The following is a 27,278-nucleotide window of genomic DNA, read 5'->3' as shown; positions in this document are numbered from 1 at the left end:
ATCTGTCAGAGGGCGAGACCCCGCCCCAAGGTCGCGACCTGGAACAACGAAGCTTATGGCGTTCTTGGAACCCAGCACGTGAATTCCAGGGTGGATCTAATTGAGGAGAGTAAACAATATTTTGACGGCGTTTTCTCCGGCCGTGGTTCTGGAACACCTAATTACGCCTCTTCGGCCCGCCTGCTCTCCTGCCCCTGATCACCGTTGGCGGCGTTGTCTTCAAATTTAGCAGTTCTCGGGTAACATAATTATCGAAAGGGATGATGATGCCTTGAGTTTGGCGCGGGCTGTTGGTACTTAGTGAAGCGCGCCTAAAGCTTTTATGGCCTTCATTTCTCCTTCAGAACAAACCTCCCAACCCACCACCCATACGACCTCACCAACCGTCTTCCCATCCTCCGTGCCGTCCGAAACGGGATCTTGCCCACGGGATGCGGCTCATGGAACTGGATAGTCCGCTCTACATCCAACGTGCTCGGCGGCTGGAAGTGCCAGACCGACCCATACAGCTTCTCCGCCCGGAATCCGACGCCGGTGGTGATGGCGTGTAAGAAGTCGGTCCAGGAGACTTCTCCGGGAGTGGACGTCACGGCGGGGCTGAAGAAGAGAGCACGGAAGACCTTGAGTGCGCGGGCGTCGACCGCGAAGGTGGGTTGGGCGTCGAGGAGGTTGTCGGGGTTGAGAGTAAGGGTGTTGAGGCGGGCTTCGACGGATGGCGGTGGATTTTGTGAGGCTGTGCCGCGGGTCTTGCCTTTGGTTTTGGATTGGGATGCGGCTGGTGCAGAGGTTGACCTTGGCGGATTTTCTAGTTCGAAGTACAGAGTTGAGAGAGGACGGTAAATGGAGTCGTTATCGATTGATACTGGAGCTGATTTCGATGTCTTTGTCTTGTCGGGGACGGCCGGGGCAACCCATCCTGGTGCTCGCTGCAGGGTGCGGCCTCGAGAAAGCAACTTCCGCAACGCGCTTCTACTAATATCCCCGGCCTTTGCATTAAGAAAAATATCGATCTTGCCCCAAAATGCATCAAGGTTGGCCTCAGCTTGCCGCAAAGCGTCGACAGTCTCCTTAGTTCGGCGCTTCTCGACGGGGTAAAAGAATCTTTTGTCTCTCGGCTCCGCAAGAGTGAAGCTATCGCACACAGGCCGTGACTTGAACATCCTCAGGACGCCAATCCAAGTGTCCTTCCAAGCCTCAAGGTCCTTGTTAATGCTTTTCTCTCTGTCCATCAGAGCACTCTCATATCCGTTCGCCCACGGCTGGTAAATGTTGACCTGCCGAAGACACTCGCAGAGGATGGACAAGTCACCGATACGTCCAGCGATGTAGCCAGACACCAGTTCCCGGGCCCGCGGCTCTGTGCTAATCAAGCGCTCAAGCTCATCCACGATATCCGGCAATCGGGCCAACAAGAGATTCTGGCCATCCTCCCACAAGGTCTGCAGAAGCCAAAGTAGTTCCCCTTCCACCTTGGCTTTCTTGTGACCCGGCTTGCCCTGGATCAGGATCATCTTGATATCTTGGGCAGGCTGGCGAACAAACCAACTGCGCAGTGGAGGCGAGGCCACGACACTCGTCTTGAGGTCGTTCAGCCATTCTTTGGCAAGCTGGTTGATGAAGTGGCGGAAGCGTAGGATTCCTAGGAGATAGTCTTCCGGCAGGTCTTTGAGCGGCGAAAGTTTGCCCTCGTACTTGGCCTGGAGTTTTCTCAGCTCTTCGGCCTGGCGCCGCAGCTCGGAGAATACTTCGAGTTGAACGTGGGATGATAGTAATGTGTTGCCAATGACACGCTCCCAGAATACGGACATTTGGCCCTTGAAAACTGGATGGGGTTGTCCGCGAGTGTCGGGGATCAACTCTTGTCTGTGCTCGCGGTAGATCAACATCTGATCGGAGAAATAACCGGGATCCTCCCTCAGAGCCCAGATACTATTATGCCACACACGTCAGTAAACAAGTCGATGAATACCAAGGCGGTGACCATATGCATACTCATCTTCACACGCCGAGGCACGAGCTGCCAGAAGCGATTCGATCCGCCCAAAGTCAAGGCTCCCAGGCCGACGATAAGGGGCTTCCTCAGCCATGACAGCCAGCGAGGCGAACCCCTCCGGTTTCACGCCCGACTTCAACTCCGGCTCCGGTTGAATCGGATGCTTGTCCGAGAGCAGCTCCGCCTTCGGAATGTCGTGCAAAAGCTGCTCTTTGGCCGGAGTAGATCCTCCTCGTTGATATAAGGCGAATAAAAAGCCTCCTTGTACTTGGTGCCGGCGGAGCGCTGGGCCTCCGATTCCTTCCGGAACGCCACGAAGTCAGGTCAATGCGTGGTCGGCAACTTTTCCCACGCGGCCTTCAAGATGGTGAGACGCTGCTGTTTCGTCTTTTTCGTCCAGCGCTTCTGGATCGTGGCCTCGTGCCGGTCTAGGATCCCGCGAAGGCGGGCTTGGCTGGTGAAGATGGCCTTGGATCGCTCTGCGCAGAGGCGTTGGACTTTGGGAGCCTCCATCACCTCTGGGAGGGGCAGCGCCCCGGGGTTCCCGGCGCCCATGGCTTTAAGGAAGCGGAGAGGGTCGTCTTCTTCTCCCCAGTCCTTGCTGTCGAGGTCGGGTGGACCGCCGGGGAAGGCCCCGGCCAGGCCCGCGAGCCCGGCGGAAGGGTCGTACGTGTGGTCGTTGCGAGGTTGCATGGTTGTTGACGGTCTTGTTTTCAAGAGCTTTTGTTTGAAGCGGTTGTGTGTTTGTTTGTATTCATGAAGCAGGGGTTGGAGTTCTGACGGCCGTCGTTCGTTTACACACCGCCGGAGCGGGGATGACCCTTGTTGGCCGGAGCACGTTAAAGGATAGGAAGGTTCAACTGACAACGACCTTCCAAAGCAGTATAGATTAGTTACGTAGAGTAAAAGAGAATTTAGATGTCCGTTATCCTAAAATGTGGACGAAGGAGGTGCCGCAACACATGTAACCCTAACCCTGGCAAACACCATGCCCCTTTTCAGTCGGATCCATCAGTTCAATTGGGCTCAATCAACACCCTAGTCAGATCTATGTTGGGTTGTCAAGAGGTAGTATCGAGGCCCCAAGAAAACGCTCGCTGCCTTACCATGCAGTGGGTGGTTAAGGGTTTAGTCGAAGGGTACCTCTGGTTGGTTGTTGGAGAAAGGGGCTCGAGAGACCAAGATGTTTTGTTAAAGTTGTGACTAAAGATTTAGGTTAGAGAACTCTGAGAACCTGAACTTGAGTACATCACTGCCACGATGCCCGTCCTATATTTTGCCTTTGCCACTCGCAATTGCCAACTTCGCTATGATCCGTAACAATAGCTAGCCCTTGTCAGTTGCAAGGCGGTGAATGTGGCTGGAAACTGTGCAGGAGGACAACATTCCCGTACAAAAATAAAAATTTTAGTTGACCCGTCTTTAACAGCATTTTCGGAGAAGTCCCCGTTCAACGCCCGTATCGCGCCCCTGAAACGGCAGGTCCCGGTGCTTCGGGTGATGCAACAGGGGGCGCATACCGTCGGCTTGTGGAGCCAAGGGCCTAGGCGTCCCGCCGAGAACGTTTTTGCCCCCCACCACCGAACATCTCCTCACATTTGTCCGCTATTTCGCCATCCTCGGCTTCACAATTTGTCGCCTCACTGGTATTTCTTCGAGACATAAACCTCGGACGATTTGGAGCCCCCCCGATTGCCTCGACATTTGCCGATCGGTCACACGGTTTTCATCCACTGACAAGATCATACACGGACCCCGCCGAACGAAGAGAAACCCAGTACCACCGACACGATGGCGGTCCCGAACGGCCAAATTCCCAAGTATGAGGCGCGCCCACCAGTGCCAATTCTCGAGGCGCCCAAGCTAAGCGTCAAGCTGTCAGCCACGGAGCTTATCGGCAACACCCCGCTCGTTCGCCTGAACAAGATTCCCCAGTCGCTCGGTATCGAGGCCGAGGTGTATGCCAAGGTGGAGCTCTTCAACGCCGGCGGCAGTGTCAAGGACAGGATAGCGCTGCGCATGGTTGAGGAGGCCGAGAAGAGCGGGAGGATAAAGCCTGGCGATACCTTGATTGAGCCCACCAGCGGCAACACGTAAGTTGCACATTCATTCCTCGTCGTTCTTGGCAAGCTGCGGGGTTATCGCTGACCATATGTTTCGCTATGATAGTGGTATCGGTCTTGCTCTGGTTGGCGCAATCAAGGGCTACCGTACGATCATCACCCTCCCCGAGAAGATGTCAGCCGAGAAGGTGTCGGTTCTCCGTGCCCTGGGCGCTACCATCATCCGTACGCCGACCCAGGCTGCCTGGGACGCCCCCGAAAGTCATATCGGTGTTGCGAAGCGGTTGCTCCAGGAAATCCCGAACTCCCATATTCTCGACCAGTACACAAACGAGAACAACCCGCTTGCGCATGAGTTTGGTACGGCAGAGGAGATCTGGGCGCAGACCGGGGGCAAGGTGACTGCTGTTGTGGCTGGCGCGGGTACTGGTGGCACTATCTCTGGTCTTGCCAGAGGGTTGAAGAAACACGATAAGAACGTCAAGGTCATTGCAGCGGATCCTCACGGAAGTATCCTTGCGGTGCCTGAGGCGTTGAATGAGGAACAGGCCAACATCCCTTACAAGGTGGAAGGCATTGGGTATGACTTCATCCCTGATGTGCTGGATCGTGAGCTGGTCGACAAATGGTACAAGACCGACGATCGGGAGTCCTTCCAGCTCGCCAGGCGCCTCATCGCTGAGGAGGGTCTCCTGGTTGGTGGTTCTTCCGGCAGCGCGCTGGCCGCTGTGCTAAAGGCGGTCAAGGACTTCAAGCTCGGCAAAGGGGACGTCGTCGTCGTGATCCTCCCGGATAGCATCCGCTCGTACCTTTCCAAATTCGCGGATGACGACTGGCTCGCTGCCAACGGCCTCCTCCCCGACGACTCCGACAACATTACCGTCTCGACACCGGCTGCCAAGACACCCGATAGCCCGGTCCTCGCCCGGAACCGCAGCCTGAGCAACGCCGATGCCTACGGCGGCGCAACCGTTCGCGCCCTTCGCTTGAAGCCCGTATCGTCCGTCACGACGACCAGCTCCTGCTCCGAAGCGATCGAGACCATGCGTGACAAGGGCTTTGACCAGCTGCCTGTGCTTGCGTCTGCGGGTGGGAAGCTTGCTGGGCTAGTCACGCTCGGTAATTTGCTCAGCTACATCTCTCGTGGCCGTGCCAACCCCCAAACGCCTGTGAGTGATGTGATGTTTGACTTTGGCCGCATTGATGAGGTCGTGACGGACCCGAGAATGTTTGGATCCGATCTCAAGGGGAAGCAACGCAAGTTTATCGAGATCACCATGGACACGCCGCTTTCGGCCCTGAGCAGGTTTTTGGAGTGGAACAGTGCGGCCGTTGTAACGGAGGGCGGCCAAGGCGAGGTGTCGAAACCGGTTGCAGTAGTGACCAAGGTTGATTTGTTGACCTGGATGGTAAGGCAAAAGTCTTGAGGCATACGCACAGAGTAGGAGGTTGGGTAGAGTATATTGCTTCCCTTTGTCGTTAGCATTTTATGGCATTGTGGGAGGGGAACCGAGACTTAACATCTATGGTTGGGTTGGTTTAGCAACGGCGTGTTGGAGATAAAGGGTTCAACCCGGGCAAATTAGGAGTTGGTGTCAGCGTCGTTTAATACCCACGCATAAACAGAGATCTCATTACACAGCCATGATAGTATTACATTGTTCGCTACATGCACTTTGCCCCTTCCCCGGGCCATCAATTAATGCCATAACCCGTGTATTACCATCCATATCAATCTATCGCACATCTAGACCCGGTCCCCAATCCACCGCCACCACTTCTCAGCACCAGGTCCATCCCCAAACACATTCCCGCCTACCACTTCCACCTCCACATCAAACTCCCTCATCTCATCAAACGAAAACTTCTCCGCCCCATAACTTCCCAACCACCCCTCCTCCTCATCACCCCCAGGGCCATCCAACGCATCTCCCTCACCCGAGTCCAACAACCCCTTACTCCTCGTCTTCCGAATCCGGCCCAACTCCCCCTCCAACTGGCTCTTGACCAACCCCGCCGGCAACGCCGTGAACAAGTCCAACTTATTCGCCGCCACAAGCACCGGGACACTAGCCGGGGCGCGGGCACCGCCGCGGCGCTGGCGATCAAACCGTTGCTGCAGCGTCAGGAGCACGTCGTAGAGGTATTCAGCGGTCGATGCCAGCGAACCGGAGTCGGAGTCTGCCAGCGCCGCGGCGTCGACGACGAAGACTAGGGCCTTGAGTTTCGATTTATGGGTTTCGCTGCTGCTGCTTGTGCTGTTCTTGTTGTTCTTGGATGAGAGGGAGGCGGAGAAGGCGGAGGGCACGATGGTCGGGTTGGGACGGGACAGGGCGGTGAGCGCGTGTCGGCGGAGTTTGGGATGGCCGGGGGTATCGACGAGGAGGAATTTAGTCGCTGTCGCGCCGGCGGCGTCGAGGTCGGTGGTGTAGCTGTGAGCGGAGGGGTCCGAGGACACGGCGAGCTCGACGGTTGATGGGGTTTGCGAGGTGTGGGTTCTTGCGACGGGGGTCGGGACGGAGGGTTTTCCGTCGTCGGTGGGGGAATTGGAGGCGGGTTGGTCGGGTTTGTAGAAGGGGCCGCGCTCGAAGAGGGTGAGGAGGGCGGTTTTGCCTGCTCCTGATGGGCCGAGGAGGAGGACGGAGGGGAGGGTCGTGTAGGGTGTTGTTGCTGAGTAGAGAACGTGCAGGAGGACGGGGACTAGGAGGACGATGAGTAGTCCAATGGTGATTACGGTGGGCGAGGGTGTGAAGGCCGCTTCAATGAAGCCCTTCAGCGTGTCGAGGATCGTCATGGTCGTCGTTGGTGGTTTTGTCCCTGGGTTGCGTTTTGCGCCGCGAAAAAAAAGAAAAGAAGAAAATACTGCTTGAGTAACGACGAGGACAGACGCCGCGAGTCGAGAGACCAGGCTGGCTTTATCGTCTGAGGATAAGCATAAATTCGTTCTGGCGTGATGCGGCTGGCAGAGTTCCGGTTGAGTTAAGTAGTTACCGGGTCGTTAACATCCGGTCGTGATCGGATCAGCTCATGCACTGTAGCTGCCGATGCAGATTGCGGATCCTCCAGGAGTTGGTTACGTAGCAGTTGCTGTGCGTGGATGCCAAGACTTTGCTCTTGCGCCTTTGACGGAGACCGGGGTTCAGTTCACAACCCCAGCGAGTTGGTAGTTCCACAGTCCGGGCTCTCTTGCGTTGAGTGTGAAGATGTTCGGGGCCCGGAAGGCCAAATTCTGCCCACCATTGCCGGTACCTAACCATGTAAGAACTCCCGGCCCAGGTGACAATGGAATGCTTGTCTTGCTTCCTGGGGTACATTGAACTGCAACAAAAGCTTCGAGATTTCCGCTTTGCACTTTTGTCTGAACCCAGCCGGCCAAACCGAGATGCCAAGGCACCCACTTAGTGGGTCTCAGCCCTGCAACGGCCCCTGGGAACCGAATCAGATGCGAGCCACACGAGGATTCCAGCGCTCAGCCTCGCTAGTTCACCAGACTCCTGGGCCATCGACGGGTAAGACGGCCTTTCGTGGGCGGTCGTTGATTTTATGTTCCCATTCTGGGTCCTTCTCAAAAAGCGAAACTGAACGCCCTCGCCGCATGGTCGCCTTCTTCGGTCCCAACCGTGCAAACGATCCTACGGCCCCAACGCAAGGCTCCTCATTTGGCCCCCGTGAAACAACGGTCATCGGTGCAGTTCGGTTGCAAGTCGTCATGCAGTTGCTGTAATTCCGGCGCTAATCCTCAACCCTCCCTGATACCCAGACTTTGTCCCATTCTTCTCTCCTGCGCCTCGTCAACCCATCCGATCTGCTGAGCTGAAGGAAGAAAAAGGACGGGAGAACCACGATCGAGAGTCAAAGATTCACTAAGGACCGAGAACAACAAGTCCGAACTTGGCGCACACCGATCATGGCGCAACAAGACTCCTCCGGGCCACCGTCTTCGAGCGGTGCGCCGGCGCAACCCCCCTCGAAATCGGACACAGCTACCCCCAAGCTGAATAACGAGGTGGAACTCGGCGACATGCCAGACAATTCCGCGCAGACCGATATTATGCAGATGGCACGACTAGGAGATATGGTTGGCATGGAGAAACTCTTCGAGACGGGCGACTACGATGCGACCTACACCGACGACGAGGGCATCACCCCGTTGCATGTGCGTGCACTCTCCTCCCTATCCCCCCCCCAGACCTGGCCAGCGACTAACAGAACACCTCACAGTGGGCAGCGATCAACAACCAATACGCCATGTGCAAATTCCTGATCGAACGCGGCGCACCCATCAACAAAAAAGGCGGCGAGAGCATCGCAACGCCCCTCCAATGGGCCGCCCAACGCTGCCATTACTACACCGTCCACCTCCTCCTCCAACACGGTGCCGATCCACTCATCACCGATGCCCAAGGCTACAATACCCTCCACATCAGCACCTTCAACGGCAACCTCCTCCTAATCCTCCTCCTTCTCCACCAAGGAATCCCCGTCGACGTCGAAGACTCATACGGCCACACAGGTCTCATGTGGGCAGCATACAAAGGCTTTCCCGCATGCGTGGACGCTTTCCTGCGCTGGGGTGCCAGCGTGCACGCGAAGGATGAACAAGGGTTCACGGCGCTGCACTGGGCGTTAGTGAAGGGCAGTGCGGGGTGCATCCAGAAAATTATCGAGTACGGCGCGGACCGGTTCGCGAAGACAACGACAGGCAAGACGCCCTCTATCACGGCGCGCGAACTCAACACGGCTGCTGCGTGGCATAAGGCGTTGTACGAGTGCGGGTATGACGAGGAGGGCAACGCTATTGTGCCGAGTTGGCCCGGGGCAGGGTATTTGCTCCAGGACCGGAGGGCGTTTACGACGAAATTCTTCTTCTTGTGGCCATTTTTGCTGGTCTGGGGGACGCTGGTGTTGTTTGCAGGATTGCCGGTCTATGCGGGCGTTCCGTTTGGGTTTTTGGCTGCGTACACTGTGCAATGGGTGGGCCAGCAGCTGCTTACCTATGCGCCGCCAGACATGAGGCAGTTTGAGAAGACTGTGGGTCTCTCCTGATTGGGGATGATGAATCGTTGGGGCATTGCTAACCGTTTCACAGCCTTGGATGGCCGGTATCTTTGCGTCCTCCTTGACGCTGGTAGGCGTAAACTGGCTGTTCACCATTTTCCCAGGCACCAGTTTCGGTGACGGTATGTCAAGGCGGTTACCCCTTTTCGCTAGTTCAGCTGACTGACACGCCCTACAGAAGGAACATGGCTGTGGAACTTTGTCTTCGCGGTAGCCTTCGCTCTCACCGGATTCTTCTACACCCGTGCCATGGTGGACGACCCCGGGTTCGTCCCGAAACTGAACGGCATCGCTGAGCAAAAGGCCGTTATCGACGACCTCATCAAGGAGTGGAAGTATGACGAGTCGCACTTCTGCGTAACGTGTATGATCCGTACGCCGCTGCGTAGCAAGCATTGCCGCCGGTGCCAGCGTTGCGTCGCGAAGCATGATCAGTAAGGTTTCCGGAACTCTTGTGTTTATGTGAACTTCAAATTCTGACTAATTCTCGCAACAGCCACTGCCCGTGGGTCAACAACTGTGTGGGTATCAACAACCATCGCCACTTCTTCATTTACCTCATCAACCTGACCATTGGCGTGCTTGCCTACGATGTGCTTACCTACCGCTGTGCGTGCCCCTCCCCATCCACATTTCCCCTTCCCGCTATCGTGCTAACTAACCTATCCTAGATTTCACCGCCCTCACACCGAATGCGTCTGAGGAATGCAACGTCTTGTCCCCATCCCTCTGCCGCATCATCAATGCCGATTCCTACAGCCTCCTCCTCTCCGTCTGGGCCTCACTCCAACTCACCTGGGTCTCTATGCTCCTCTTCGTACAATTCATCCAAGTATCCCGTGCCATGACGACGTACGAGAACATGTTTGGCGTCAACACCCGCTCCGCGGCCTCGCTCGCGTCCGCTTTCACATCCACCGGCGCCCCGCTCGACCCGGCTTCCGCCGCCCCACCAACAGGTGCGGATGTCGGACCCCATGGCCCAGCTGGCCGACACGGCCACCGACACGGTGGGCTGCTGAAGCACTGGGGCAGGTTGCTCGGTGTGGACACGTTTATTGAGACAGCGCGCGGCCGGGGCGCTGCGGCTGGGGCGGCTGGGAAGAAACGGGGCGCGAACCGGAATCCGTTCAGTAAGGGGTGTCTGGCGAATTGTAAGGATTTCTGGTGTGATCCGGCGCCGGTGTTTGGGAAGCGGGAGACGGGCGCGGCCGTGTTGGGGGGTGTACCGGTGAATTACACGGAGATGTATGAGAGTCCCGCGGTTATGGAGGTGCTGAGGGGTGGGGGTGCGAGGAGAGCTGGGGGGTATGAGGCTGTTTCTGGTGAGGAGGTGTAAGTGTCCGTCTGGAAGTGTAATGTTCCATCATGGTCCGGGCTGGGTTGGTGAATAGTTCTGGATGTGCAAGGCGTATGATTGGAAATCGGTTTCTTGAACCATTGGCTCAACGGGGGGAGGAGACGGATTAGAAATCGTTGGGTCTGCGGTACCGCTGTCGATATTACCGAGCAGGTTGTTGTATAGTGGGTTCAGCATGTCGTTTTTGCGTTGGCGTTTCGCGCAAATAGAAGGGTGCTCCTTTTCGATACATATGCGCGGTGTTAAGAAAGTGATAGGGCCATTATCCCCGGCGATGCTGTGGTTCTTGAAGGAAGGGCATACGATGACGATTCGCGGACAGGGACTCGGATGACCCGGAATCCCGGCTCCCAGCCGTTTCTCCCACAAACGGCTACCGTGCTCGGGCACGGAAGTGACTCAACGTCACCCCCGGACAACAAAAAAATAAACTAACCCATTCAGGCCGAAGAAAGAAGTGGTAATACTTCCAGTCTCGGTTCTCGGCCGTCAAGACGGCCCGCCAAGATGTCCCTTGCTTACTGACGGGCAAGAGCGGCCCCGCCCTCCCCGCCCTCGCTGCCGGCAAGGCCCTCGGACTAGTGCGGTTCAAAGATGCAGGTGCGATGCAACCAGGTCCAATCCACATTTGACCACCCCCGAAGCGCAAAAAAAACATCGGCTTCTGGTCCATCGGGGCATGTCTTCTGCCGGGGCGGGATGATACATTACCCTTGCTGTTATTGGGCGGGTAATCTGTCGAGAAAAAGGTAGGAGCATGCGTACCGGATTAGAGAGAGCGCCAAGTCCACGGTTCAATACGCATGCCGAGGATGGGCAACCGACTGGCTTCCATCATATGCAGTACAGGGGGGTTCCGATCACTCATCTACTACCCTGTGCATACCTTAACGTGTTCGGATGAACTTGAGATGCGACTCCGCACGATGGCGTAACCGTTTGGATTACTGGATCGGATGAGGGGGTAGTTGGGGATCGTTATAAAGTGGTGTCGCCGCCTCGGTGATCGGTGACGGTTGAGACTGTTCAACATTCGTCACTTTCCGGTTCTATCAAAATCCATATCGACTCCTGAAACATCACCATGAGGACTCCTGCTGTTTCGGTCGTTGGCACCGCGCTGCTTCTCGCAGGAGGAGCGGTCGCTAAGCGTCACGGACAATCCGATACTACTTGTGTGGATGGCTCACTCGTGGCCCATACTGGCGATCCGCTTGGGGAAGAAGTGGTTACGAATGATAACAGTAAGCCGGAACCATCGTAACGTACCGAGAGCGCCTATGCGGTGGCTAACTTGAGTTTTAGTCACGCTGTACATCACGAAGCCCGATCAGGAGAATCAACGGGCTAAGGCAAGAGCGGGCACCGCCGTGTTGTACCTGTCCGACGTCTTCGGCCTTGCCTTGCCCGAGAACAAACTGTTCGTCCACCTCACTGTTTACAGCCGGCCTAAGAAAATCTTGTAATTATCTCTCGCTTGAACTACTACTAACCCATCCCAGCCTCGCGGACAGCTACGCGCGTGCCGGCTACCTAACCATCGCCCCCGACCTTTTCGCCGGCGAGCCAGCCCCCGGCGACATCAACGTGCCCGGCTTCAACACCACCGCTTTCCTCGCCGCCCACGAACCATCCGTGACCGACCCCATCATCGCCTCCGCCCTCACCTACCTCCGCACCGAACTCAACGTCACCCGCGTCGCCGCACCTGGATACTGCTTCGGCGGCCGGTACGCCTTCCGCCTGCTCTCCCCGTCGCCGATCGAGGGCGCCTGGACCGAAGCCATCGACGTTGCGTTCGCCGCGCATCCGAGTTTGTTAGAGAGCGGGGAGATCACCGCGATTGGCGCGCCTGTTGCGATTGCCTCGGCGGACAATGATACGTTGTTTACGGCGGAGGCGAGGGCGGCTGCGGAGCAGGACCTGTTTGGGGTTGGACAGCGGTATCAGGTGAATCTGTATTCGGGCACGGAGCATGGGTTTGGGGTGCGGGTAGATTTGACGGATGAGCAGCAGAAGTATGCGAAGGAGGAGGCGTTTGTCCAGGCGGTTAAGTGGTTTGATCGGTTTTTGGTGTAAGTCATGGAGGCTTTTGGGAGAAGATAGAGCGGGGAGTCGGAGGTTTCAGTGGTGATGCAGCCCTTAGAGTGTACATTCAAAGGGAATAATTAGTGGATCCGAGCAGTTTTATCCGTTAGAATGCTTCATTATCATGAATTAACCATTATTTCGAGAACATGATTGTCATCGTGGATATTTTAGCGTACATTCGACACAAGCACCGGAAAATGTCTCCTTTGCTTCCTGTCTTTTTCTCGATTCACTTTACATGCTTCTCCCCATCGTTAGGGATTGCATGCCGGCGTCACCCAAATAATCATCGATTAATTACCTAACGGAGTCCTCGAGGCTCCGTTGACTGACTGTGTATTGACTGGTTGGTCAACAGGCCGATGGCGATCGGGATCCAATCAACATTAAGCTTCTTATTTTGTGTGAGGCCTACTGCATACAGTTGCAGATGTGCTGCATAGTTACACAGGCTTTGATGCCTGATTTTACTTATTTTATACCGCCGAGGAGTAGCAAACGGTTCCTTGTGTTCCAATTCTTTCCTCAACTCTCAACTCTCCAATATTTACAATGGATCGCCAGCTCCCCTGGAGAACTAGCAAACCGCTTCCACGGGTGCCGGAAAAGCCTCGAGTTCAGTGCCGCTTCTATACGCAAGGAACTTGTCTGAAAGGGGCAGCGTGCCCATTCTCGCACGATGCTGTCGACAACGCAGTCCCTCTTCCGCTGGAGTCGAAACCTCAGCCAGGCCCGGCACAGCAATGCCGATATTTCGCCGCCGGCAGCTGTGTTAGGGGAAGCACCTGCCATTTTTCCCATGAACCCGCGCCATCTTCTGCAGCACCTCAGGTAGACTCATCATCTGCCCCTCCATCGCCAACCGACTCCCGAAAAGAAGTACCGTGCCAGTTCTTTGCCAGAGGGGCTTGCCGGAATGGCGGCAGTTGCCCGTTTGCACACATCCGAACGGAGAGCACTAATGTTGACCATCAACCCCCGAATGCGACTGGTGATGAGAGCCATGACGCACATGACGTTAGTTTCTTAGTTCCTAGTATCGGGTCTTGACCCTCTCAGAACTCTGGCTGACTTGATGTTTACTATCACAGGACGAGCCTGATAACGATGACTGGTCTCGAGTGTTTGGCGGAGCCATAGCACTGTTTGGGGTCGGTGCAACAGTTGCAAAAATATCTCTTCCGACCGACTTCTCCGCCGTCCTTCTCGAAAACCTGGCCGCGGACAGCTCTCCGACGTCCGTCAAGGCGCTACTTTCCAGACTCGATGTTGATATCTCTTCAGAGGATATTCGGATGATCACCATTCCGAATTCGGACGTGTGCAGTGCCAGCATCACTGTTGAGGATCCAGCGTTTGCAAAGACCCTGTGCTCCAAATTTCTCGCTGCTTACAGAAAACCGCCTGGTGTCAAGGTTACGCAAGCGCAGGTCCCCATGCCGCGAGATTCCAGTCTTCAACGTGTGGAATGCCGAAGAGTTCTGGTTTCCTGGCATCGATCAGTTCGGAATGTTTGGCTCAACTACTCCGAGGATCGGATTGCACAGAGGGTATATGACAAGTTCAACAATGGCACGTACACAATAAATGGTGCCACAGTCAAGGCAAACCCCCCAGAGAGTAGCAAAAACCAATGGAACGCTCTGGTGTGGACTGTGATGCTCACCGGCGTGGATGGAGCTGTCAACCGGCACACAATTTCCAAGGCGTTGCCGAAATCTGACACCCCAAAACACATCGAACTGGCGGCCCCAACGTACCACATGACTACCGAACAAGCTATTGCTGCGGTCGAATCAATGTTGCGGCAAATCGGACCCGTTGAGTGGCATCGGGCTTCGTCAAATTCTAAGGGAAAACGCATAAAGCTCCAAGCTCGCTTCTTTGACGAAGCCCACGCGAGAGAGGCAGCATCAGTGCTTGACAACAAACCGCTTCCGTTTAGCGAATCGGCACGGCTCACCGTGCGGTTGGCGACAACGACCAAAGTTAAGGTCTCGGCACGAATTTATGTTGCTATCAGCGAAGCACTGGCATCTCAGGGGTCCAAGTGGGAACTGGAACATGTGAAGTTTGTGGCATACCCTCCGTCCAATGGCTACCGGATGCTGAAGCTGGAGGGGGAGGATAGCAAAGCTGTCGGTGAGGCCAAAAAGACGTTGGAACAACTTATTGGCGGCCAGGTCGTGAAAGGAGAAGGTAGTGACCTGTGGCACGCCAGCCTCCGTAAAAACGGACCCGAGTCTCAGAGACTCAAAGAGATTGAAGGACGTTACGGAGTGGTGCTCGTCCGGGACTTGCGCAAATCACAGCTTCGCGTGTTTGGGCCAGAGATCAAGTGCCAAGAGGCTACTCGGTCACTTGAGAACTTGATTGCAGATATCAGCTCCTCGTCCAGCCTCGCTCATGTCATTGAGCTCGGTCCTGACGACTTCCATTGGGCGTGCAGAGGAGGGTTTCAGGCGCTCAGGGCGCAACTTGGTGATGCCAAAGCTACCTTTGATATCACCTCGACGCCGAAACGCATCCTCATTCACGGATCCAAGGCGGACTCGACTGTGGCGAGAGCCTTCATCTCTGATAGAAAAGAGAACGGGGCCAACACTATCTCATCCGACACCGCCTGTCCGGCATGCTTCTGTGACGCGGATGACCCTCTTCGGACGTCCTGTGGACACACTTACTGCTCCGAGTGCTTCTCTAATCTCTGCACGGCTGAAGGGTCAACTACCAACATTTTCCGCATCACCTGTGTCGCTGAATCTTGCAACAAAGCCCTAGAGCTCCCCGAGCTGCGAGACCTGCTCTCTTCCGCCTCATTCGAAACCCTCTTGCAATCTTCATTTGCCTCTTACATCCGCCAAAACCCAACAGAGTTTCAGCATTGCCCGACCACAGACTGCAAACAAGTCTACCGCGCCAGTAGCACCGAATCTTTAGCAACCCACACTGTCTCTCCCACCTTTACGTGCCCGGATTGCCTAGTATCAATCTGTACTTCTTGCCGCGTCTCTCATACGCCACTATCTTGTGCCGAACACCGCTCTAATCATGCTGAGGGTGCCGAATTCTCATCTGAGCAGAAGGCAAAGCTTGGTATTAAGGAATGTCCACGCTGTCGGGCCGGGATTGAGAAGAATGGTGGGTGCAATCATATTTCGTGTAGCTGCCGTGCGCACCTGTGTTGGAAGTGCTTGGAGGTTTTCAAGACGAGTGAGGAGTGTTATGCCCATTTGAATAGGATGCATGGGGGGATTTATGATGAACAAGATTTACTTTATTGAAGGGCTGAGAACGGAAGGAAAAATGGGTTTACTTTCCCGCGAATCGTCATACCACTTGCAAGTGGCATTTGTGCCATTTTGAATATCTATCATGGCATATCTCCAGCGCCTGGTATAATTGCCCCGAACGGAAGAGGGTCAAGTGGTTTTCAAAGGCCCCCAATAAGATTCATGACAGAGACTTATGGATAGCTTGGAACAAGATCCGTCTTTGCACTCAATGATCACCACTGTCCACACAGAGCCTACGGGTGCAGAGCGTAGACAACAGTTTTCAAGGCGCGTCCTTTTCGTCACTATCACCTCTCCCACTCTGCTCATAAACAAGAAAATAATCTCCAAAGTCTCCAGGGCCACCATATTCTGAATCATCCTGGATCAACTCCCGCTCCAGCCGGAATCCCAATCGCTGGTAAACCGGAACACCAGGCTTCATCGCCCGGACGAATACGTCAAGACCCAGCTTGTTAGCCTGCTCGAGACCGCTCTTTACGAGTGCCGTAGCAACTCCCTGCCGTTGATGTTTCGGATGAACGGCCAAGTAGTCAAGCCCTGATATTTGACGTTTCAGTCAGCATCCCGGACATACAACTAAAACGCGAGCCTGCAGTAATCAACGAGGCGGTCATAGCTCATACTCATGTACGTCTTGCGCGCCAATATCTCCTCCTCAATCTTCCGCGCCGGCTCCAACAGCGGATCCGTAGCGCCATCCGGATCCCACACTGCGGTCCCGGCAACGCGTTGTATCTCCTCTTCTTCCTCCGGCGTCACCCGCGGCCCTACCGCCTCGGGCCACACCACCACCGTCTGCCCCCCTTCCTCTCCGACACCAACCTCCTCTCCCCTTTCCACATTCCGGCTTGTCGTCGCATCGATCCCGACCCGGACGGCATCAATAGGAATAGTCCACCTTGCATACCCCAGTACTTCACCCGTACCATCATCAACAGCCTTTTGGTGCCGCGAGGTATCGGGGTTTCGGATCAGGGTACGTGGGTAACGCAGGGCGACTTGGGAGATGTGGTACTCGAGGGTGCGATGGCGCCATTCGAGGCGCCAATGGGGGTCGGCCCAGAAGGCGGGGATGTTGTTGGCTGCGAGGGCGGGGCCGTCGGCGATTGTTACTTGGGTGAGGGTGAAGGGCATGGTTGTGAGGCAGGGGATGTTGGTGGCCTTGGTAGTTGGGTGGTTGTCTTTTTTTTTTTTTGTTGTTTTTTTTCCTGGTTTGGATGGGGGGAGTGTTCTAGTGGGTTAAGCAACGTCGGGCCTTTGGTGAAGCAATGAGACAGGTAATTGACGCGAGGCCCTTGTGCGAGGTTCCTTCGCCCAATAATTCGTAATTCTCCCTTCTGTGAGCCGGAGATAATAATTAGTAGTAATTTCCGAGGGGCTGTGTTTTACGAGAGTCGAGAGCCCCCGGTAGGAATCCAAGTTGATTCCCAGCGTACACCCTCATGGATTAAGTTAACGGTCCTTCACATGAATAGTTCATCGTACGTCCGTCAAACATCCCGGGCTTTTCAGCGCAAATGCAGAATGTTCAACGATACTGAAAATCGATACTAACATTTACGAAGCCCAAACTCCCGCTACCAAACTAATTAATTACCGGATACAACTCAACATTTACAAATTCCCCTTCTCCAAATTGAGCCGATTTTTGACATCATAACCAGGCCCTTCAAAATGCTTCACCCCCTCCAATTCCGAAAGCCAGCCGACCCGATTCTTGGTGAAGTGTTCGGTCGTAGGCCTCAACTTAGTTTCCGCCAGGTTGAAATCATCCACGGTCCCCAGACGAAGGATGCTGACACCAGGGAAATGCTCGCCGACCCGGTACATGAGCGTGCCACATTCCGAGCAGAAATGATTGGTCATCTTCTCGCCCGAGGCGATATGCTTGGACAGTCCAAAGGTTTTGAGAAGTTCGCGTCCTCGGATGTGTTTCAGGTGAGAATCGCGAATGGTGATGTTGGCGCCAAGCATGGACGAGTGGATCTTGTGACAGTCGCTGCAGTGACAGACGAAGGAGTTGACGAGGCCCGGGGCTTCAGTCGGCTAGCCATATTGTTAATTAAAGACTGGGCAATGTCACACTGTGTAGGGAATGTCTTACAAAAGCGAGTTGTACTTTCCCACAAAAGCAAGTTGCGGTCGCTTCGCCATCCCGAGAATATCCGTCAGTGACGAGGCCAGTCGGGTGGAAGTACGGTTTGGTCTTGTCTGCGGAATTCGCCATGGCTACGTAGGGCAATACTGAAACGGCGGGGATGACGGGTGTGAAAATACAGTTGACAGTGTGTAACGAGGTAAAATGTGCTTGAGTTGGATGGCTTTAGTCTATCTATTGCAGCAAACAGTGTTGGGTCGCTGCTTCTTTAATGAACTGGAAGATATCCCAGTTTGCTGTGAGTGAATGTTCTAGTGTAATAAATTATGTCAGGCACAGCTGACTACATGTATGACACAAGCTGCAAAGCAGTCGGAGAATCTTTTGCCCATTTGGTCGACCCCTCAATTGGCCATTGTAAGCGATCCGGTTTGTGATCGTAGCTCAGGAAAATACAACTTCCGTGTGGGATTTAGAACTGACGTTGCAAGCGCCCAAATTTCTTCGATTCAGATACTTAGCGAAACATTTGTCAATTAAAGAGAATCCTGGAGAACATCACTCCCGTCAAACGATGGCTTTTTGTCAAGTTCCCGTCCAGTTCTATGGTGTGCTTAATTAGGAAAGAAGCTTTGACCGTCCCGGACGTCCTCCAACGATGATTGGCTGTAGCCAATCAAAGCGGGGAGGGACTCTTTGGACACCAGTACCAACCACAATGATCTTTGTCGTCACTACACGGTTCCTCCACCATCTGCACACCCTGCGGGGTGCGTAATGCGCAAAAGCTACTAAACTCTGTGACGATGATAGTCTCAAGCCAGAAAAAATATGGCTGTGCCAACAAATTTCGCAGTCTTACTGTGCACGACGCTCCGGACTAATGCGCCTCAGGTTGTCCATACACAGTGACAAGGCAGTGGCGAACCGTCCCCACTTATTGACCACAGCCAGCTTTTCCAGCCCGAACGAAGGCTTACACGTGTCGCGGGGGAACCGTAGAAAGCTGCACATCATCGACGCTCTCGACGAACTCGAACCTAGGGAACGTCATACACTCCTTCAATCACTTACCACGGTTCAATCCGAAAGCCCAGGCGTTCGGATATTTTTTAGCAGGTCGCGAAAGTCTCGTTGCAGAACTGAAGAATGTGGCACCTACCATTGAGCGTTTGCCAATGGCATCGCCCGAAGCGTGCGCTGATAATATTGCGTTTTACGTCAAGCGGGCGGTTCGAGATAGGATGGAAGCCCAGGAGATGGTGGTTGGTTCTCCCTCGCTCATAGTGGATATCGAAAATACACTTGCCCAGCACGCAGATGGCGTGTAAGTCCAGCGTTTTCCAACACCACCCTGATTTATGTTTTGTTAAACAAACGACCAGGTTCCTTTGGGTGACCTTCCTCCTCGATGAGGTTTGTGCGCAGCATTGCGATAACGAAATTCGCCTGGCCCTCAACTCTCTCCCTAAAACCCTCGCCGAGACCTTCAACAGGGCTCTGATGCGGATAGTCTCCCGACGCCGTGATGCTGTTGCAGCAAAAGCGTTCCGTTGGATCGCTGTCGCCAAACGGCCTATGGCTCTGGGAGAGTTACGCGATGCCATCCCCATAGAGATCGGGCAACGCAGCACAAGGTGTGATCGGCTCGTCAACGGTATCGGCCAGCTTGCGTCCTGGTTTGAGAATCTAATTCAAGTTGACGAAGTACTCCAAACAGTGCAATTTTCCCATCAATCAATCGGCCAATTCATCGTCAAAGGGTCGATGGAATCGAAAAGCGGCGCCTTTCACTTCGAGCTTGCAGCCGCTGACCATTACGTCGGTGAAATCTGCGTCACGTATCTCCACTTCACGGATTTTGACACTACTTTAGCCCGCCGGCCGCAACGTATGCACAGAGTAGATCCAACCATGATGGCGGAGGTAGCATTATCGCAAACGTGCAGCCTATCACGTGTCATTGCAACGACGGGAGTACTCTCAAATCTCTCAAAGAACCACAAACTGATCCCCGAGGTAGACGTGGTCAGAGTTTTGCTCCGCCCAGAGATTGACGATGACAACGGCCACCCATTTCTCGAATATGCCTCGGCATACTGCGTTTCACACACGAAGGGATTTCGGGAGACATCTCAGACTTGGAAGCTGTGGCGATAGATGATCCTCCATGGTCACAAGTTGGCAGATCTTCCGTGGCCGGAGCGATATCCGTTCGATCCTCAAAATGAGGGACTCCTATATTGGGGCTTGCATAGCCAACATATGGGGCTTCTGCGTGTTGTTTTCAGTTTTCCCAGAGTAACTGAAGCCTTAAAACGAGCTTATCTCACTCGTTCAGTAATTGGTGGCTATACCGAGTTAGTGGATGTGGTCCTGGAGAGCGGGGTATATACGGAATGGGTAGGCGGCGCGCTGGTTGAGGCTGCTCACGTCGGTCAAGACAACGTCGTTGAGTACATACTTGCAACCGGGGTGAGAAACATCAATCCCGCACATATCCACAGGGCGCTGTGGCATGCTTCGGAGTCTGGACATTTGGGGGTTCTTGATCAAATATTGAGAACAGGGATTGATCTAACAAGTGAAGTTTTTCATGAATATTCCCCGCTACAGCCTGCCTCGGAAGTTATCCACCGCCAGATTGTCTGGAAGCTCTTCGAGGCTGAAGTTGACCTAGAGGTTGGAATCGGCGGCAGGTCCCCACTCGTTGTTGCGGCCGGAATTGGTCACGCAGGGATTGTCAAGTGGCTACTAATCGGAGTCGATCTCAACCGACCAGATATTGTCCAGCAAGCGCTACTCGCCGCCTCTTCGGGAAATCATAGCGACACTATTTGCGTGCTCCTCGACGCCGGGGCCTACGTGCACGCTATAACCGACAACAGGACACCCCTCATGGCCGCCTCAACGGAGGGATGTCTCCACGCCGTCGAGACACTTTTATGGAGGGGCGCAAACGTCAATTTGGTGGCCGGCGGCCGAACCGCACTTGAGGAAGCTTTAAGCAACGGTCACGCAGATGTCGCTGATCGGCTGGTGAGAGCTGGCGCACACGAGTCCTTGTCGTCTTAGAAGCAAACCGAATCATTGTACTCGGAACAAGCCTAACTAGGACTGGCCAAGATACGTCTAAAAGCTAAGGGAAAGAATAATTACTGCACAAAGATGGTTAGAGCAGCGCGAGAACAAGAAGTATTGGGGCCGAGTCATCGACCCCAACGGACGAACTGAGGCGGAGGAAAGTTCAGGGGGCGGTACGTCCGCAGAACGCGAGAGGAGGTAGCTGAGTGACTGAGACTCTCGGCTTATACAAATCACACGAAGCTTGTGCGATAATTACATCTGATTAGTTACTCCGACGCTCAGTCATCTGTTCCCTATATCCACATCCTTCCTTCCATCATGCCCCGATGCTCCATGTCCGCATATCAGAACTCAACCTTCGTCTTCACAATAGCAACAAAGTCTTCGACGTCCTTCAAAAAAGCTTCAGGTTCCTCAAAGGCCGCAAAATGCCCTCCCTATGTGACGGTCAGCAAATCCGTTACTCATCAAGCATCGGAGAGAGGGAATTCAACTGCGACGTACCTTTTCATGCGCGTGGTACTGCACCAGGTTCTCCCCAAACCAGTGCTCGAGCCACGAGCGGGCCGCTGGCAACACCTCCTGCGGGAAATAAGAATATCCAACGGGCTTGTTAGTAATGGCCAACGGCGAGGGGAGCTTGCCCGCAACGTCCTTCAGGACGCCTTCCCAGACCGAGCGGTACGACCACAGCGAGCGGCTGAACGACTTGGTGTACCAGTACCAGGAAACCTGGGTGAGGATGAAATCGATGGGGGTCGGGGCGGCTTCAGAGAGGAGTCCACCAATCCTGCAGAGAGATTGGTGTCAGTTATTTGGACGGGTGGTTAAAGGGGTGGATAGGGGTAGCGTACCATGAAAGGAGGGCGACCGGACTACTTCCCAGAACTAGCGCGATGGTGGACGGTTTGGTTCCGTGCTCGAACATGTAGCCGGTGCCGGAGTACGCAAACACTGTACTCGCGGCAAGAGAGGTGCTTTCCTCGGGGGTGACGGGAAGGTCAGCGACAGACGCGATTTCCGATGGTCTCAAGAGGAGGTTGTTGACTAGATTGTCAAGATTCGTCAGTATCACAGTGACAGCTTCGGGATGATAACACAAGCCCCCCAAGAGGCTCGTGGGATGAGGAGAATGAGGAGACCTACACAAGACAGCCTTGACCTCATCATGCTTCGCTCCAAGCGCAGCCGTAATCGCCGTGCCAACATCACCACCCTGCGCAACATACGCATTGAACCCCAACGACTTCATCAACTCATTCAACGCCTCAGCCGCCTTATAATAATCCAACTCCGTCTCCAGCAACCCATCCCTCGTCGACGGCCCATAATCCGGAATCGACGGCGCAATCACATGATACGGCAGTGTCTTCGGCGTATACTTCTCCGCCAACAACTCCAACACACCCACAAAATCATGCCACCCGCTCGGCCAACCATGGGACAACAACACCGGCACGGCGTCCTCGCGCTGAGAGAAGAGCGCGCCAAAATGGAAGTTGAACACCTGTCCGTCCGACGGGGCCGTGACGTTGATCGTGAACTGGGGCACGGCGTTCCAGCGGGCTTCGTGGGCGCGCCAGTCGTAGTCGTGCAGCCAGGTGTGGGCGGCCTCGGCGATGTAGTCGCGGGACGCGCCGAAGGCGAAGTCGGCGCCGTCGGTGTAGTTGTGGGTGTTGTAGAAGGAGGGGGGGTCCAGGGGCGCGTGCTGGACGAGGGTGCGGAGCTGGTGGATGTCGTGGTTGGGGATGTGGAGGGTGAAGGGTACGGGGGTGCCGGGGATGCCCGCGGGCACGAGGCCGAAGTCGGGGTTGACCATGGTGGTGGATGGGAGATGGATGTGGAGGGGTTGTGGTGTTGTGGTGTCCTTGACTGGAGTCAATGGACTGGGGAGGAGATATTCAAGCCTAAAATCGGACGGGGCCGTGGGTTTTAAAGGAGATCCAGCATGACAAACAGCAGGCAGTCGCGTAAACAATAACACCGCGAAGTGGTATCCATGATGTGATTCTTGATTATAATAGCAGCTCCGAGCTCGAACGCCGTCGTCGATTTGTCAAGGCCGATCCTGCGACTTTTCATAGCGTGGGCGTCCACGTGTAGGGATCTTGGCAATCCTTTGCTGACGCCAAGTCGCTCGCGTACCGAATACATCAAAGAGATTTCGTCCTAATAGGGTTGCTGGTGGTCTCCGCATTTCGGAACTTCCGGATGTCGTCGCTCATTGCCCCGGCCGAGCCCGGGTTGTTCGTCAGCACCAAGCGTTGATTGGCCCGAAGCCGGCCCGCAAGCTAAGTCCGACGATGCCTTCAGTTACTTTCCGTTTTGGGTTATACGACGGGAGGGAATTCCCCAGCCCGTCATGACAACGGCGGATAACGGGCGGCGTCCACTCCAATCCCTGTGCATTGCTGGTGCACATGGGGTTGCAGCCGGGTATGTGGGTTAAAGCTTGAATGTTTTCTTTAATACCTTGACACCAAGTTATTTAAACTGCCGAATGCACGGAGTAATCAGTAATCATAAAGGTACTGAAGACTACTATCCGAGGTTCTCTTCTCCACATTTTCCATCGGTCATGCAGCTAGCTGAATGCTTCTCAAAAAGCTTCCAAAAAGATATACATGGACTACGAGTTCCGATCTAGGTGTGCTGTATGAGTGTTCGATGGCAGAGGCCCAGTTTATAGCGACTGATTCATCCTAATGTCCACCCTAGTCTAATGTATCGATTCCTATCCTAACGACCGCTGAGATGCGACCTGCACTACCGAGCCTCCACGAGTATCAATCAATCTCATACAGAACGCGAAATTCAATGTAATCATTCTGATCAATACGAACGAGAGTACCGCTGTCGACCAGCATGCCGTTCAATGGCCCAGCCGCCCTTCGCGTATACTCAGTGCCCTTATGAATCCTGGTGTCCTGAGAGCCCCGCTTGGTGAGTCCATAAGATGCACAGTCGTTTGTCGAGGCTATGCAGGAAAGAACTTCAGCAGCTGGAAGTAAGCCCCGTCCGTCGTGGGATGTTGCGGAACGTTCATGCCCAACTGGCCCTGCTGTTGGAGATATAGCAGAAGAGTTGACGTCCAGTCCAGTCTGACTACGCATTTGCACACGAGTACTCCACTTTCTTTTCCTTACACCTCATAGACGCAACCTATAATTGAGTTGGTCGACGCTGTGGAACATTAGAGTGCCCTATGCTGAGAGGATGGTCCTTAAACATACCTGACAGGAAAGTTGTCTTTCCGTAAGAACTCTAGAATTTCGCTAAGGGTGTGGTCCTTGTACCACTGCCGTATTTTTTCTTCGTATTTTCCCCAATCGTCCGCCGACGTTTCGAGAGCCATTTTCTGCGAGATCTGGAGTCCTATGCTAAAGGTTCATGTGGAGATTAGTTCACTGCTTGCGTCCGCTCGAGACCTGGCTGCATGCTGTCATATACAAACACAGTATAGTTAATTATTGCAGGGTCTTCGGGCATGCTATGATATACCAACTGCCCAGTCTAGCCACAAACTAGGTGGTGGATGTACATACCAGTGAGCGTCCGCAGTCCAGAATTCAGGATGTGGGAGCGCAATAAGAGGCCACAGCCGATTTGTCTACTTGCCCGACACGAGGCGGGTGCCGGCCGTGACCCAGGCCACGGCTGGTGTTGTCAATCCGCAACGAAGGCCCTTAGCGCCCGGGGCGATGCAGAGAAATCCAGGCTTCGGGCAGCCGTGACCCGCGGGAGCGGGCGGCGACGAAACGCAACGAACAACCAAGACAACGCAGATAAGGTTATTGACAAATACCGGCGAACAGACGAACAGGGCTAGTTATACACACATAATTGGGACCCACCAAAGCCCTGGCTACGCCCACCGAGCGGCACCCAGGCACGTGCCAGGGAAGCCGCACTTATGGCTCAAACAGGGCCGAGTTCCTCCCCATGCTGAAACTCTGGCTTCGCACGCCACAAAGCTTTCGCTACCTGCTAACCGACCTGCACGCCGTCCAAACGTCGTGGTAAGCCCCTCCAGGATAGCCTGAATTGAAGATCTATCAATCAAAGAACCGTAAACTACCAAAGCCAGCAGATCCAGCAGCCGGATTTTGATGATCCACCAAATCAACGAGCCGTAATTATACTACGAAAGCCAGCAATTCCAGCAGTGGAAGCACCATATCCGACAGCCAATCATACACCCCCTTGCCACCCAAACTAGCGGATTTCGTGTCCCCGAGATCACCTCGACCAAACCAACTTTGCGACTGCTTTGTGACAAAACGAACGACCTTTCTGTCGGCCAGTGTGACCGCCGATAGAAATTTCATTCCCCCCTGCACGCGTCGCCATGAACGGCGGAGTTTCCAAGCCGTGGACCCGCCGCTCTCGTGCGGAAATATCCAAAGCCTTGCAAGGAACGCTACTGGACGCTGTTACAAACAACGCTGCAGGTGTGCATGCCGATGTCCCCGGAAGACTCGTTAACTCATCACCCTTCAGGTACAGAGCCTCCGCGGAGCCACCGAGAGCAGTCTCGGGAGAGTGGAGATCTCGCCGGAGACGTGACGCCGGTACAGGCTCGGAAGGGGCGACTCGACATGACAACGGAAAGCGATCCGGTACCTGCGAAGCAAGCCCGGTTGACATGGAGAGACTCACAACCGCCTGAAGTTGAGGATAAGGAAGTAGATGACAAGGTATGGCACCAGTCGCCCTATACGTCCTCACAACTAATGTGGAAGCTCGTACAGACCACTGTACGGCAACCAACGCCCAGTCCTCCCAGGCGTCCATACCCCCCGTTTCTCAAAGATTTTGTCGACCCGGTGCATTCCAGTCCCTGTCCCGCATCTGTCCACGCCTTTGTTTCCGAGTGGCTCGAGTCGGTCGACTCAGACCGAGAGAAACACTGCCCGTCGGATAGCCATCTGCACCACTCAGAAGACGACCTCGTCCCAAGACAGCTTACGAGATCGGCGCCAGAGATGGGTCACACAAAGGACGCCGATGGGTTTACAGTGCCGCCGCTACCGGCTTCGACCGGTTCGCGTTCAGACCGAGCTTCACCCACCGGATCGGTCGCGCCGTCGGGGCTCACTGGTGCGACCTCCGGTCCAGGGCGATCATCTGGAAAGAGCCTTGTTGAGGATCCATCTTACCGGAGGCTAGACCTAGCCGCGAACAACATTTACATGCGCGATCTCCACGAGCAGTTCCCGGAGCATATTGCCGACCTGGTCGATCATGTACACAAAGACCGCGACTCACCTGGCCCATCGTCAGATGAAGTGCGGCAAGATACTGAGTTGAATGAGCTCTGGATGGGTGCGGGAGAATCGAGAGTGGAAGCCTATTTCAGGCGCAGGATATTCCCTGAACCCGAACCAGGCGACGGTTTGGTTCGCGATGAGAGACAGCCGATGCCCAAGCACGCTGTTCCAAGTGCTGGATCCAGCCTTAAAGTCAGCACTCCAGTACCCGATATTCTTTATGGATATCACAGGAAAGCATTTCCTCAGCAACAAACCCAACTTATTTCCATGAGAAATGAGATGTTGGGGAACAATCAAGGTCTTATGTATCCATTCTTCGTCATCGAATTCAAAGGGGATGGTCCTACTTCGTCTGGTAGTTTCTGGGTGGCAACAAATCAATGCTTGGGGGGTTCAACATCCTGTGTCAATATTGCTGAACACCTCAACCACCACTTGATGAACTACAAGAGCAATGAGGTCCTGCCGATCAATAGCGCCGCATTCAGCATCGCCATGAGTGGCACAGAGGCGCGACTCTATATATCGTGGAAGCACAATGAACTGGACTACTACATGGCAAACGTGAAGGGTTTCTTACTCTACGAGCCCGAGCACTATATCGAGTTCCGCAAATACGTCCGGAACATCATCGACTGGGGGAAGGACAAACGGCTAAAAGAGATTCGGGATTCCCTGGACACCCTTCTGGAAAAAAGGAGGCAGAGAGCCTCCGAGGGCCGTTTTCGGATGACCCCCTTTATACAGCCTGTTGCTCCCCAGACCTGATATGTCCACGCAGAAGCTTCAAGTACGCTTCCATCCACTTGTCGTTGACAAACTTTTGGTGGCGCTGGTATCGCACAAGACCCAGGAATACGCTAGCAGCGTCTGACAACATCCAATTCGCAATTGATGTGTCCCCATCGTTACCGAGTCCCATTCCGGCTTCCGCGGTTCCTACCATGTCTTTGTAT

At 54.5% G+C, this 27,278-nt stretch overlaps 12 protein-coding genes across 12 annotated transcripts; 6 read left to right on the top strand and 6 right to left on the bottom strand.

Moving 5' to 3' along the window:
- Positions 1–329: 329 nt before the first annotated feature.
- On the bottom strand, positions 330–2,087 carry C8A04DRAFT_31512 (uncharacterized protein; the record flags this gene model as incomplete). The annotated part of the gene is made up of 2 exons (XM_062781775.1): positions 330–1,929; positions 1,993–2,087. The coding sequence occupies 2 exons, from the start codon at positions 2,085–2,087 to the stop codon at positions 330–332; spliced, it is 1,695 nt and encodes a 564-aa protein (XP_062634337.1).
- A 230-nt stretch (positions 2,088–2,317) lies between these two features.
- Positions 2,318–2,686, bottom strand: C8A04DRAFT_31511 (uncharacterized protein; the record flags this gene model as incomplete). The annotated part of the gene is made up of 1 exon (XM_062781774.1): positions 2,318–2,686. One exon carries the CDS (start codon positions 2,684–2,686, stop codon positions 2,318–2,320), a length of 369 nt encoding a protein of 122 aa, XP_062634336.1.
- A 1,098-nt stretch (positions 2,687–3,784) lies between these two features.
- C8A04DRAFT_14510 (tryptophan synthase beta subunit-like PLP-dependent enzyme) lies at positions 3,785–5,483 on the top strand (the record flags this gene model as incomplete). The annotated part of the gene is made up of 2 exons (XM_062778129.1): positions 3,785–4,086; positions 4,163–5,483. 2 exons carry the CDS (start codon positions 3,785–3,787, stop codon positions 5,481–5,483), a joined length of 1,623 nt encoding a protein of 540 aa, XP_062634335.1.
- A 320-nt stretch (positions 5,484–5,803) lies between these two features.
- Positions 5,804–6,850, bottom strand: C8A04DRAFT_31509 (putative signal recognition particle protein; the record flags this gene model as incomplete). The annotated part of the gene is made up of 1 exon (XM_062781773.1): positions 5,804–6,850. The coding sequence occupies one exon, from the start codon at positions 6,848–6,850 to the stop codon at positions 5,804–5,806; it is 1,047 nt and encodes a 348-aa protein (XP_062634334.1).
- Positions 6,851–7,963: 1,113 nt separating this feature from the next.
- On the top strand, positions 7,964–10,453 carry C8A04DRAFT_14471 (ankyrin repeat-containing domain protein; the record flags this gene model as incomplete). The annotated part of the gene is made up of 6 exons (XM_062778108.1): positions 7,964–8,212; positions 8,278–9,030; positions 9,146–9,236; positions 9,293–9,548; positions 9,611–9,723; positions 9,786–10,453. 6 exons carry the CDS (start codon positions 7,964–7,966, stop codon positions 10,451–10,453), a joined length of 2,130 nt encoding a protein of 709 aa, XP_062634333.1.
- Positions 10,454–11,558: 1,105 nt separating this feature from the next.
- On the top strand, positions 11,559–12,553 carry C8A04DRAFT_39492 (Alpha/Beta hydrolase protein; the record flags this gene model as incomplete). The annotated part of the gene is made up of 3 exons (XM_062784609.1): positions 11,559–11,718; positions 11,780–11,894; positions 11,977–12,553. 3 exons carry the CDS (start codon positions 11,559–11,561, stop codon positions 12,551–12,553), a joined length of 852 nt encoding a protein of 283 aa, XP_062634332.1.
- A 564-nt stretch (positions 12,554–13,117) lies between these two features.
- C8A04DRAFT_39491 (uncharacterized protein) lies at positions 13,118–15,849 on the top strand (the record flags this gene model as incomplete). The annotated part of the gene is made up of 2 exons (XM_062784608.1): positions 13,118–13,582; positions 13,657–15,849. The coding sequence occupies 2 exons, from the start codon at positions 13,118–13,120 to the stop codon at positions 15,847–15,849; spliced, it is 2,658 nt and encodes an 885-aa protein (XP_062634331.1).
- Positions 15,850–16,123: 274 nt separating this feature from the next.
- C8A04DRAFT_14466 (uncharacterized protein) lies at positions 16,124–16,998 on the bottom strand (the record flags this gene model as incomplete). Its single annotated transcript, XM_062778105.1, has 3 exons — positions 16,124–16,401; positions 16,488–16,689; positions 16,735–16,998. 3 exons carry the CDS (start codon positions 16,996–16,998, stop codon positions 16,124–16,126), a joined length of 744 nt encoding a protein of 247 aa, XP_062634330.1.
- Positions 16,999–17,478: 480 nt separating this feature from the next.
- Positions 17,479–18,091, bottom strand: C8A04DRAFT_14506 (Mss4-like protein; the record flags this gene model as incomplete). The annotated part of the gene is made up of 2 exons (XM_062778125.1): positions 17,479–17,910; positions 17,969–18,091. The coding sequence occupies 2 exons, from the start codon at positions 18,089–18,091 to the stop codon at positions 17,479–17,481; spliced, it is 555 nt and encodes a 184-aa protein (XP_062634329.1).
- A 2,136-nt stretch (positions 18,092–20,227) lies between these two features.
- C8A04DRAFT_14481 (ankyrin repeat-containing domain protein) lies at positions 20,228–21,037 on the top strand (the record flags this gene model as incomplete). The annotated part of the gene is made up of 1 exon (XM_062778112.1): positions 20,228–21,037. One exon carries the CDS (start codon positions 20,228–20,230, stop codon positions 21,035–21,037), a length of 810 nt encoding a protein of 269 aa, XP_062634328.1.
- Positions 21,038–21,393: 356 nt separating this feature from the next.
- Positions 21,394–22,868, bottom strand: C8A04DRAFT_31503 (putative epoxide hydrolase; the record flags this gene model as incomplete). The annotated part of the gene is made up of 4 exons (XM_062781772.1): positions 21,394–21,486; positions 21,554–21,839; positions 21,904–22,096; positions 22,196–22,868. 4 exons carry the CDS (start codon positions 22,866–22,868, stop codon positions 21,394–21,396), a joined length of 1,245 nt encoding a protein of 414 aa, XP_062634327.1.
- Positions 22,869–25,397: 2,529 nt separating this feature from the next.
- On the top strand, positions 25,398–27,090 carry C8A04DRAFT_14488 (uncharacterized protein; the record flags this gene model as incomplete). Its single annotated transcript, XM_062778115.1, has 2 exons — positions 25,398–25,500; positions 25,556–27,090. 2 exons carry the CDS (start codon positions 25,398–25,400, stop codon positions 27,088–27,090), a joined length of 1,638 nt encoding a protein of 545 aa, XP_062634326.1.
- Positions 27,091–27,278: the final 188 nt, after the last annotated feature.

The sequence above is a fragment of the Dichotomopilus funicola genome (assembly GCF_033296635.1).
Source record: "Dichotomopilus funicola strain CBS 141.50 unplaced genomic scaffold C8A04scaffold_67, whole genome shotgun sequence".
Taxonomy (NCBI): domain Eukaryota; kingdom Fungi; phylum Ascomycota; class Sordariomycetes; order Sordariales; family Chaetomiaceae; genus Dichotomopilus; species Dichotomopilus funicola.
The sequence above is the reverse complement of the archived record's forward strand: the minus strand, read 5'-3'. Positions and strand labels throughout refer to the sequence as shown.